Source organism: Terrapene carolina, unplaced genomic scaffold (assembly GCF_002925995.2).
Source record: "Terrapene carolina triunguis isolate 2854851 unplaced genomic scaffold, T_m_triunguis-2.0 Scaffold67, whole genome shotgun sequence".
In the NCBI taxonomy this organism is placed as follows: Eukaryota; Metazoa; Chordata; order Testudines; family Emydidae; genus Terrapene; species Terrapene triunguis.
The window spans coordinates 33,188,873-33,201,753 of NW_020664418.1; the positions used below are offsets into that span (position 1 = coordinate 33,188,873).

The 12,881-nt window shown below is 43.9% G+C and overlaps 1 protein-coding gene across 1 annotated transcript in view; it reads right to left on the reverse strand.

Moving 5' to 3' along the window:
• ATP8B4 (ATPase phospholipid transporting 8B4 (putative)) overlaps positions 1 to 12,881 on the reverse strand; it is a 165,553-nt gene that overhangs the window by 102,835 nt on the left and 49,837 nt on the right. Inside the window, exon 5 of the mRNA XM_024193909.3 lies at positions 7,651 to 7,712. Within this exon, the coding sequence (XP_024049677.1) occupies positions 7,651 to 7,712 (62 nt within the window). The remainder of the gene's footprint in view (positions 1 to 7,650; positions 7,713 to 12,881) is intronic.

The following is a 12,881-nucleotide window of genomic DNA, read 5'->3' on the forward strand; positions in this document are numbered from 1 at the left end:
GACATAATCCTACCACAGCATATTGAGACAAGTGCCAACTGCAACTGATATTGTTCAAGGCTAGTGCTGCAGATTTGTCACAGCATTTTTTAATCAAAAAGTCACCATCAGTCATGGTAAATCTAGTAAAAGTCACAGGTTTAAGGGTTTGGGGGGAAGTCACGGGAGCGCCATTTAAAGGAGAGGTCCACATGGTGGGGACGGGTCCTGCCTTTGGGTGGTGGGAGGCCTGGGGGCAGGAGACTTGTACAACAAGCCTGCCCAACACTCACCCTGCAGCAGCAGCTCCTGTACCGCAGACCTGACCCAGCTCCCTGCTCTGGCCTGTTGGCTCTCGCCATAGCGTGCAAGCAGGGTCCTCTCCCTGCAACACCCTGCCATCCTCTGGCCCTGGTGCCACCAGATCACCTGCCCCAAGCTGGGCTGTGGCAGAAAAAATGTTAGGGCCACAAACCGGGTGGCCCCTCAAGGTTCATGGCCTATAAAATCATGCACACCAAGAAAAATCCCTGACACAAAGAGTCACGGACAAAATGAAAAATCACTCTCTGTGACATTTTTATCACTGTGATATCCATGACTCTTTGCTATCTGAAGGATTAATGTTCTGTTTTTAAAAAGACTTCACAAGTAGTTCTTGCTGATGCCACATGTTGCCCAGTCATTTGGTCAAAAGAAGCATGATTTGGGCTTGGGCCTGGGCATAGCTTCCTTCTGTACTTGGTGTCCAATGCAAAAAACAAAATTGTAATGCAAGAGACAGAAATAGTTGAAAATTTCATTTTGCAACAAAGAAAACACAGCTCCCATTGACTTCATGGAGCATCCTATCAGCGCTTCGCAGGAGTGAGCTCTTTGTGCATAATAATCTACAGTATATATCAGGGGTGGCCAACCTGTGGCTCCGGAGCCACATGCGGCTCTTCAGAGGTTAATATGCGGCTCCTTGCATAGGCGCCAACTCCGGGGCTGGAGCTACAGGCGCCAACTTTCCAATGTGCTACAGGGTGCTCACTGCTCAACCCTTGGCTCTGCCCCAGGCCCTGGCCCCACTCCACTCCTTCCCCCAAGGCCCTCGCCCCTTCCCCTGAATCTGCCGTGCCCTTGCTCCTCCTTCCCCCCCCCCCCCCCAGCCCCCTGCACACCACAAAACAGCTGATCGTGGCAGGTGAGAGGCGCAGGGATGGAGGGTTATGTGCTGATCGGCGGTGCTGCTGGCAGGTGGGAGACACTGGGAGCGGGGAGGGAGCTGACGGAGGGCTGCTGACATGTTACTGTGGCTCTTTGGCAATGCACATTGGTAAATTCTGGCTCTTTCTCAGGCTCAGGTTGGCCACCCCTGGTATATATTGATAAACCTTAATTCAGATCACTGTGGTGTTCTGATATAAATATGATAACTGATAGCCTGTTCCCTTTATGAAATAACAATTTGGCAGTGAGAAACATAACTGACTTTCACACCAAAGAAAGAACATTTTTGCTTCACTTCTAAAAACAACTGCCAGAAGAGAGAGCAAATTCTCTCTAAAGATCCTACATATATGCAAAAACACTTCTCTACATGAACAGGACCACTTGGGCAAGGGAACTGCTCTTGCAGATGGAAAACTATCCTCATAATTTACTATATAAGGGCAAATGGGTCCAGTCACTTGGTGTTCTTAGATTTCCAAACTATTTAATAATGCAATCTGTTGTTAATGAAAAAGTGACAGTGCTGCCAGTTTGTCAAATCTCCTGGGAGAGCTGTTTGTAAAACACTTCTTCTCAAAAGAAGAGATGAAAAGAGCAAGAATAGAGATTGTCCGTAATGCTCTTCCCATTAAGAATCCTACTTATTCAAATTTTACTTGTATGATACATAGGATATATGCAATTATGACAACATAAAAAATTCAGAAATGACAGGACTGCTTTTCATTGTTGCTCTCTGTATGACTTACATGCGTTATTAATGAAAGCAGCATGAAATTTACTATGGCATATGATGCAAGGACATTTTTAAGAGGAAATTTGCATGGGAATCTTTTGTGGCAGCAGCTATCTATTCACAAAATCTTTATGTTAGAGACAAGTATAAACTTCCTATACTGTACAGCAGTCTGAAGATACCAAGACTGGTGAGTTCTCACCTTACACTACACTCACTGCAAACACTGATGAATATTATGCGTAGCACATATGCTACATGAGTGGAGGAGGGCAAGGGGGAAGAGGTCACAAAGGAGAAGAGAAGCTGAAAAATGCTGTGCACTTGTCCACAAAAATGCTGTCAAACTGTGTCGACAATTAAGCAGACATATCAAGTAATTTAGAGGCCAAATTTTATCCTGTTCTAGAAATAGTGTAATCTAAAAAGTAACTGCAAATTGTAAGGGCCAAATTCTGCATTCCAGTACACATGCTTGGCTCCTATAATTCTGTAAAGATCTGTTGTTTAATTTAAAAACCATGGTTTCAGCTACAAGAAACTGAAAGGCAAAAGATTTGGCTGGCTTTTGTTTGTTTCTAAACAGAAACCTATTAAATGTCTTCACTATATTGTTTAGAATGGGTTTTTTTTAACCACACAAAATTATTATATGTCTTGGCTAGAAAGATAAAATGATAGTTAGCTATTTTTTCCACAAGCCAAACACTGAATTAATTGGATCTTGGTCCTTAGAGGTTTAGTCTAAAGAGACCTTTTTTATTTAAAAAAAGTATACCTCAGCAAAAAGAAAAGACTTCCTAAACATGTTTTTATTTACTGGATTTTTAAAGTACACCTTAACATTTAATTGCACTTGAAAGTCAGTAGGAAGCCTGGGCAGTTGAAAAGGGATGGGTAAAATATCCCTAGAGCTGATATCATCACTGCATTCTGCACCAGTGTTAGTTTCCGAGAAGTCACTAATTAGAGCAGACTGCAGTAATCCACTTTAGAAATGGCAAAAGGAGGGATTTCTGTATATGACAAAACTTGGCATGTGACTCAAGGAAAGATATTAGGAATTGAGTATTCAGCCAACTGAAAAAGCTAGCTTCTGACAGCTTACGTTTCCCAACCTTAGTCCTCTTCCTCTCTCAGGGTATGTCTACACTACCCGCCGGATCGGCAGGCAGTGATTGATCCAGTGGGGATCGATTTATCGCATCTAATCTAGATGCGATAAGTTGACCCCCGAGCACTCTCCCGTCGACTCCTGTACTCCAGTGCCGCAAGAGGCGCAGGCAGAGTAGACGGGGGAGCAGCAGCAGTCGACTCACCATGGTGAAGACACCACGGTAAGACAATCTAAGTACATCGACTTCAGCTACGTTATTCATGTAGCTGAAGTTGTGTAACTTAGATCGATCCCCTCCCCCCGCCAGTGTAGACCAGGGCTCAGAGAAGATAGCCATTCAGTGATAAAGAGCCAACTTCTCTTAGGATTTGAAAGCAGAACTCCAGTTCAAATTGGTGGAGTTTTATGCACAAAGTGGCAAAAATCAGGTCTTTACATAATAGAAACCTCTTATCTGATGAAGTACTGACACTGGAATACTCCAGAAGGGTGGCTGAATGCACATCCCAATGACTAGAGTTAGGAAGCAGTCAAGCTAGAGAAATCTGTAAGGAATTCTAGGAGCCAAAAGAAAAACTTCCAATTTCTCTTTGATTCTTTCCTTTCCTTGTTATAACAGTTTTAAAAGAAAAATATTTGTTAACTTAAAGAATATTTTATTTTTTTAAAAATTGGAAGCTCTCAAATGGAGCCCAGACATTCTAGAATTCTCAGGGTAACTGGAACTAAAAATAACTGAATCGGTTGTAATTCACACCTTTAGTTATTTTGGTGCAAGTCTGTGTCTGGATACTCTTATTTTCAGAATTAGAGTATCTTATTTTGATATAATTTTAGTCAAATTTTTTTTTTTACCAGTACCCATTTTACAGATGGGTTCTCCCATCACTGTAGTTAATCCACCTTCCAAAGTGGTGGTAGCTAGGTCGATGTAAGACCTAGCGCTGCCTACATCAGGAGTTAGGTCAGCTTAACTACATGGCTCAGGGGTATAGATTTTTCACACTCCTCAATGACTTATCTGGGTCGCCTTAACTTTTCAGTGTAGACAGGGCCTACGTGACTTGCACAAGGTCACACAGGAAATCTGTGACAAAGCAGAGAATTGAAACCAGGTCTCCAGAGTGCCAGACTAGTGCCCTAACCATTGGACAAGCCTTCCTCCCATAAGCATTGATATCAGTAGGATTTAAGCACCTTTTGCTGAACATGGGCCTAAGTGATTAACCCAAGACATTGAAAGGGAAACACCATTAGTGGCAGGATTAGAACTCAGATGTTCCCAGCTCTGAGCCCCTTGCTTCTGGCATTATACCACAGCTCTTGCTTAGATGGGCATTTTTTCACTTAGTAGGGTATATCTTGAGCTCTGTATTTTGGACCTTCCTAGTAGGAGGATTTTAATCTTTACTTACAAAAAATTATGTTAAAAGAACGTTATGAATACAAAGTCAACCACTAACAGTTGAGTTGTGTTACACAAAATGTTTGTGTTTTATAGTGAGCAAACAGATAAGCTGTAAGTTTTAGCAGGGACTGAGGGGCAGCTGCAAACAGCACACGAGGAGGAGACGACGAAACAAGTTGGTTTTGAGAGGGGATTAGAAGGAAGAGAGTGAGGATGCTTAGGATGAAATCCTGGCCTCTTTGAGGTCTAAGGCAAAATTCTCATGACTTCAGTGGGGCCAGGATTTCATTGATGGTGACCAGGAAGAAGAATATTGCTCCAAACATAAGAAACAGCATGAAAGGGGTACTAAAGATGAGAACAGGATGAACAGATAAAGGGAGCGACAGAGAGAGAAGAATGTGCAAGGTGCAGTGGGAAGCAACAGGTGATGGATAGGCTGAGCAGAACTTTAAGAATCATAGAATCATAGAATATCAGGGTTGGAAGGGACCTCAAGAGGTCATCTAGTCCAACCCCCTGCTCAATGAGAATGAGAAGGCGTTTGAATTCTATGTGGAAAAAGAGGAAATGGTAAAGATACCTGGCAGGAGAGTGATACAGCGCTATAATGACTTTGATTGCTTTCATAGTTATTATTGTTGCCCCTTTTTTTACCCAAGCAGCCAGTCAAAGTTCAGGGCCCTAGGTATATTTCTGTTGGATGCAGAAATTGATGGAGTCTGTTACTTTCTTTGATGTAATCTTGTTTACTTACAAAGAATGTACATGTGCTTAAGTCCAGCTTTTCTGAATGCAGAAGGAACCCAGAACAAAGGGAGTTTACAGCAACAAGCCTCTTTAGACAACAGACCCAAAAGCTCGCTCTATAGCTTCTTCCAGGGTCACACTGTGTTCACTGGCTACTGCTTGGCTTTCTTGGTTTTTGCCTCTGCCTCTCTCTGTTCTGTCTGTTCTCAGTTTCTGTGTGTTCCACCTTCCCTCCCTCCCCCAAACCACTATGCCACAAAATGCCTCCACCCCCTCACTCCAAATTCTCCTGGGTGGGTTCACAACCTCTTTTGCTTAGACAGGAGTTTGTGATGGACTTATCCTTATAGTTATGATAACTGAAGGAGACGTTCACACCTGTCAGTCTCAGCGAGGTTTTAATTTGACCTGTAACAAGGTTTCACCCTGCTCATAACATGGTTATTAATTATTTCTATTGTCCCACTGGCACCCAGGAGCCCCAGTCATGGATCAAGACCCCACTGTGCTAGGTACTGTACACACATTGAATAAAAAGATGATCTCTGTCCCAAAGAGTTTATAAGTTATGTACTGATGTTTTCCTGTTCGAGGAAATGGTCCATGTGAGGATTAGAATGCTGCCCCTAACGTTTTCCTGACCCCCACCTCTTCCTGTGTGTATGAGAGAGAGCTTAAACCTCAAAACCAAACACCACATTCATCATTTCTCAAGTAATAAAAGGAAAATGTAAACAAAAATTCAAAATTGTCTATAATTCATTTTTCCTTTCAGTTCAGAGGAACTGAAAACAGATGGAACTCTAAATATAAAGATTTCTTCTGCAACGAGAAATCATGAAAACTATGTCTTAAGTATTTTATTTATCAAAATGGATTAAAACAATGATCCAAGATCTAATGTTGTATCAGAAAAATAATGGAGAAAACTAAAGAGAATTTTGCCCGTTTCCTTGTGGGGCTGGGAAGGAGTTTTTCCCTCACAACCAGATTGGACAAGATGGGGTGGCGTTTTTCGCCTTCTCCACAGCAAGTCTGGGAGTACAGACATCATTACCTAATGTTGCAACACACTATGTAAAACTTGTGGCGGATGTCCTGTGCAGCCACACGGTATGGAAGAGATATGATTATCAGATCAAATGAACTGGAAAAGGATTTAAAGGAAAGCATCCCTTATGGGAGCTGAATAGAGGACTGAGATGGAAATAGGAGACAGACTTGTTGAAAGTCTCTGGGTAAGGATAAAAGGGGTAAAAAACAAGGGTGATGTCATGGTAGGGGTCTACTACAGACCACCTAACCAAGAAGAAGAGGTAGATGAGGCTTTTTTTAAACCGCTAACAAAATCATCCAAAGCACAGGACTTGGTGGTGATGGGGGACTTCAACTACCCAGACATTTGTTGGGAAAATAACACAGCAGGGCACAGATTATCCAATAAATTCTTGGAATGTACTGGAGACAATTTTTTATTTCAGAAGGTGGAGACAGCTACCAGTGGAGAGGCTGTTCTAGATTTGATTTTGAAAAATAGGGAGAAACTGGTTGAGAATTTGAAAGTGGAAGGCAGCTTGCGTGAAAGTGATCATGAAATGATAGAGTTCATGATTCTAAGGAATGGTAGAAGGGAGATCAGCAAAATAAAGACAATGGATTTCAAGAAAGCAGACATTAGCAAACTCGGGGAGTTGGTAGGTAAGATCCCATGGGAAGCACATCTAAGGAGAAAAACAATAGAAGACAGTTGGCAGTTTTTCAAAGAGACATTATTAAGGGCATAAGAGCAAACAATTCCGACTGCATAGGAAAGATAGGAAGTATGGCAAGAGACCACCCTGGCTTAACCAGGAGATCTTCAATTATCTAAAAATCAAAAAAGAGTCCTATGGAAAAGTGGAAACTAGGTCAAATTACAAAGGTTGAATATAAACAAATAACACAAGCATGCACAGGCAACCTTAAATCTGGCATTTCCTAAATTTTGAGTACTTAACCTTTGAACCTTAATAATGTTCTTCTAATGTAGTTTTTTGTGTTTAATAGAATTAAAGTCAATGTACTAGATTGTTCATGTGAATCTTTAAAAGAAAAATTTAAAAGAAGTTTGAGACAACAGAAGCACAATGAGCAAAATTAAAATGAAACTAAAAAAATAAGAGTTAAAGAATTTCTATGGTCCCAAATTCTCCTATCATTCTATACAACCAAATCTAATTAAAATCAGCAGGAATATGGATTATGGAGAAAGAGTGAATCTTAAAACTGGATCAAAACAAGAAATTCCTCAGTGAAATCTCTTTATCTTATAGGAAAAAAACATTTTGATGGTTCAATTGCATAGCCCTATAGTTTGCAAATGCAAAAGAATTGTGATTGAATATTGGTGAGATGATCTAAACGTTAAAAATAAATTGACCATCTTTAAAATCTGTTTCTTACCTGCCATCAATGAGTACTTCAGCCTGTCGATTGTTCACCTGGTTATCACTCTTATGGCGAAACTGCAGTATTAAGGACATAAAAATACTAGTTAGTTTTTTGTTATCAAAAGTGAACATAAGGACCTGATCAAACAAGGAACTTAAGCATACAGATAACTTTAAGCAAGTAAGCAGTCTCTGTGCGTGAAATCCATTGACTTCAATGGGACCAGAATGTCACACATTGATTTTACATAATTTTCATGACGCTTTAATAAACTCTTTAGTGTTTACCAATTCATTTTTAAAAACAAAGTATTCATTTGCCCCACAATAACTTAATTAACATATGCAATATTCTGTGCATTTAATATAAAAATTAGCAAGCCATTGCCTATAAAAGTATTTATTGACTGTTGCTAACTAAATAATTATACATTAAATCATAGATATTAGAGTTCGAAAATTGCTCTGCTAGTCCATAACATTGCCAATGAAAAACAAGTTTTCTACTGCTTTGTCCAGTCCAGTTTTATGTGCCTAAAGAAAGGGCTTTCTCTGCCTTTCTTTAGTAAACTATCCCATAGCCTAAAAGAGACACTTTCACTGGAAGAACTTTTTATAAATAACTTTTCCTTTATATTCCACACAAAAAATCTTCTCTTATTTTCATGTCAGTATTCCAAATTATGCCACCCTGATACCATTCTAAATCATTCCTCTTCATTCTTGGTCTCCTTACAAATATTTATGAATTATTATGTACCATTCCCACTTAATAGTTGCTTAACTAGTTTTACATATTTAGCTCATATAATCTTTCTTCATAAATCTATCCATTTAGCCTCCGCTATTTTTGTTGCTCTTTTCCCAACTCTCTGAAATTTATCTACATCTTTCCAAGAGTGACCAGACACTGAGAGCAGTCTTTCTGTTGCACTGTCACAAGACCCACTAGAAAAGTACTATCATGTCCTAACACTATGATCCCTAGCCCAAAATTGCTTTGGTCCTTTTTTTCCCATATTTTATTTTAAACTCATAGCTAATACCATGTCCACTCCTCCTCTTTCTATAAGTCCTTTTCAGAATTAATATTTTCAAGGTATCTCCTTCCCCACTGAACATAGGTATTTTGGATAATTTTTCCCTATGTATTGTAGTTTGCAATTTTCCCCAAATTGGATTTCATTTTTTGTTTTTTCCTATTTTTTTTCCTAGCCTCTCAGTTTTTTTTGTATTATTTGTTAGCAACTCCTTCCAGTTTAGTATCAAACTGCATTTGAATTCATTAATATGCATTTTTAGTTCACTTCACGTTGACTGATGGCAATGTTCAGTAAGACTAAATCTAACCCCAGTCCCATGGAAATCCATCTAAATATCTCCATCACCTCAATACATTGCTGGTTATCCTTAGTGAACTGTTTGCAGTCCTTCAGCCAGTTTTCAGCCCTTGTAAAAATCCAAAAAATCCACACAAATTTAATCTGATGTATTTCCCTCATCCACATTAATTACTGCACTATGTCCCCAATTCAGCAACTTACTTAAACTCATGTCTAACATTAAGCACAAGAAGCCCATTTAAAAAAACGGTTACCTACCTTTTCATAACTATTGTTCTTCGAGATGTGTTGCTCATGTACATTCCATTCTAGGGTGTGTGCGTGCCCATGTGCACAGTCATTGGAGATTTTTGCTTTAGCGGTATCCGTAGGGCTGGCAGTGGCGCCCCCTTAAGTGCCGTGCTCATGCGTCGGTATATCAGGCACCGCCAGCCCTACGCCCTCTCAGTTCCTTCTTGCCGGCAACTCCAACAGAGGGGCAGGAGGGTGGGTAATGGAATGGACATGAGCAACACATCTTGAAGAACAACAGTTATGAAAAAGTAGGTAACCGTTTTTTCTTCTTTAAGAGCTTGCTCATGTCGATTCAATTCTAGGTTACTCACAAGCAATGTCAATGGAGGTGGTCTCAGCATTCATGTTCTTACAGTGTGCAGCACTGCTCTGCCAAAGCCAGCATCGTCCTGGGCCTGCTGGGTAAGTGCATAATGGGACGTAAACATGTGGACAGACGACCAGATAGCAGCTCTACAGATCTCTTGGATCAGCACCTGAACCAGGAAGGCCGCTGATGACGTTTGCGCTCTAGTTGAGTGTGCCTTGACTATTGCCGGTGGAGGCACTTTGGCCGGCTCATAACAGTAGCGGATGCAGGTCGTGATCCAGAACGAAATCCTTTGAGCAGATACTGGATGACCTTTCATTCTGTCTGCCACCGCAATGAACAGCTACGTTGACTTGCGAAATGGCTTTGTCCTTTGTCGATGTAGAATGCCAGAGCCCTGCTGACATCCAGGGTGTGCAACCTTCTCCCTCTTCCAATTTATGAGGCTTTGGGAAGAAGACAGATAAGTGTATGTCCTGGCCAGTATGAAACTGGGAAACTACCTCAGGCAGGAATGTTGGGTGTGGCCACAGCTGGACCTTATCCTTGCAGAATACCATATAGGGTGGTTCTGAAGTAAGTGCCCTGATCTCAGACACCCTGCAGGAAGACGTTACTGCAACCAGGAACGAAACCTTCCAGGAGAGAAGGAGACGGGAGCAGGAAGCCAGAGGTTCAAAGGGAGGCCCCCTGAGCCTCGACAGCACGAGCTTCAAGTCACAGGAAGGGATGGGGTCCCAGACATGACGGTAGAGATGCTCCAGCCCTTTCAAAAACTGGGCTGTCATGTTGTGAGCCTAGACCGACCTGCCTTGGAACGGAGGCTGGAAAGCTGCAATAGTGGCCAGGTGGACCCTGATCAATGACAGGGACAAGCCCTAGATCTTGAGATGCAGAAGATAATCCAGGATAACCTGCAGTGAGGCCTGCGAGGCCCAGATACGTTGTTCTGAGCCCAGCACATGAACCTTTTCCACTTAGCCAGGTAAGTTGCCCTGGTGGAGGGCTTTCTGCTACCCAATAAGACCTATCAAACCCAGGCCGAGCATTCCTGCTCCTCCGCATTCAGCCATGCAGTAGCCATGCTGTCAGGTGCAACGCCACTAGGTTCGGGTGCAGAAGACTGCTGGGGTTCTGGGATAGTGGGTCTGGCCACAGAGGCAGTCGCAGTGGGGTGGCTACTGAAAGGTCCAGCAGTGTGCCAAACCAGTGTTGGTGAAGCCACTTGGGGGCTATCAGGATAACCTTCACCCTGTCCTGTTTGATCTTCATGAGGACTCTTTGGATCACCAGCACTGGCAAGAAGGCATACATCAGGATCCCCGACCACGGGAGCAGGAAAGCGTCTGATAGGGAACCACTGTCCATCCCCCGGAGTGAACAGAACACATGGCATTTCCTGTTCTGACGGGACATGAACAAGTCCACCTTGGGAGTTCCCCACTTCCGGAAGATAATACTGACCACCTCTGGATGGAGCGACCACTCATGGCAAGATGAGAAGGTCCTGCTGAGATGATCTGCCAAGACGTTCATGATTCCAGGCAGGTGTGCGGCTATCAGATGAATGGCATGCCGCACACAAAAATCCCAAAGGTGGAGAGCTTCCTGTCAAAGGGCTGAAGACCTGGTACCACCCTGCCTACTGATGTAATACATCTTGGCGGTATTGTCCAGAAAGACCCGCACCACCTTGCCCTTTAGGTGGGGCAAGAAAACCTGGCAGCCAGATGAACCACTCTGAGCTCCCTGACGTTGATGTGGAGGGCCAGATCATCCCGCAACCAGTGTCCCTGGGTGCTCAGCTCGTCCAGGTGAGCTCCTCAGCCCAGGTCCAAAGCATCGGAGCTTATAGCAGCTCCCATTGGCCTGGAGCAGCAAACCGCGGCCAGTGAGAGCCGCAATCGGCCGGACCTGCGGACGCAGCAAGTAAACAAACCAGCCAGGCCCACCAGGGGCTTTCCCTACACAAGCGGCATTGCAAGTTTGGGAAACACTGCTCTAGGGGATCCGTGTTGAGATGGTGGGGACCGCAATCTCAGTGCCAGTGACCAAGGGCAGGGTCCAGAGGATCTGGGCTGCGACTCCGGCAATCTGCAGTGCACAGGTAGAGAGTGCTATCTTGTCTCAGGGGATTAGTGGTGCTCCACTGCCCTCTGAGGGATCTTAGCAGCTGGCTTGCCCTCATGGGGAGCCTTTATTGTTTCCTGCAGCACGTGCTGTGTCTGTGGCACAGGCAGAGGCCTCTGCTATCTTGGTGCCATGAGAGCTTGTGACTTCAGTGTCGTCAGGGGTTTGGGTCCCATACCACTCCTGGGAGTTGGTGGTGGACCTTTTAAGGAGCTAAGAGTCCCGACCGGGGAGGCACAGATGCATAGCTCCAGAGTGGCCGGGCAGCCCGAACTGGGTCCCTTCCCATGGCCCTTCTTGCCTGGTGCTGGGGAGCCGTGCTTCCTTGCTTTCTTCTTGGGCACCAGCAATGGGAAGCGTGCCAGACAGAGCCCGGTGCCAGGGGCACACTGTGCACTGAGGCCAAGGTACTCGGTGAGTCTTGGCAGGATGGCTTGGAAGCTGGATGAAGGACAGACTCCATGAGGAGAGCCCACAAACGAATATCCCACTCCCTCTGAGTCCTGGGCCGAAAGTTCTTACAAATACAGCACTTGTCCTTCACATGTGATTCCCCCAAGCACTTCAGGCAGCTGCTGTGGTGGTCACTTACAGGCATAGGCCTGTTTCAGTCTACGCAGGGTTTAAACCCGGGAGACCCGGGCATGCCCCGCCTGGGGCAAAGTCCCTACTGGGATTCCAACTTCTAACTACACTTAACTACTTAACACTAACTACTATAAACAAACTATTTACAAGGTCCTAAAGCTCGAGTCAGTAGAGATGAAACCGCTAGCCCTTGCTATGTAAGGAAAGGCACTCTGACTAACCACCACGGGTTGCAAGAAGGAACTGAGAGGGTGTAGAGCTGGAGGCGCCTGATATACCGATGCATGGGCACGGCCCTCAAAGGGGCGCCATCACCGGGCCTACGGATACCGCTAAGGCAAAAATCTCTGATGATCATGCACATGGGCGCATGCACACCCTAGAATAGAATGGACATAAGCAAGCATTTGAAGAAGCATTAGGCATGCACTTGCCCCTTGAACACACCCAGGGTGCTGGAACAAACTTTATTGTGGGGGTGCAGATGATGGAAGCCATGGAAACCAGAGGAGTAGACTTTCTAATGTGCTAGGGGGTGCCTACTCCCTCCCCTCCAGCGCCTCCTGCATGCCACAGAAC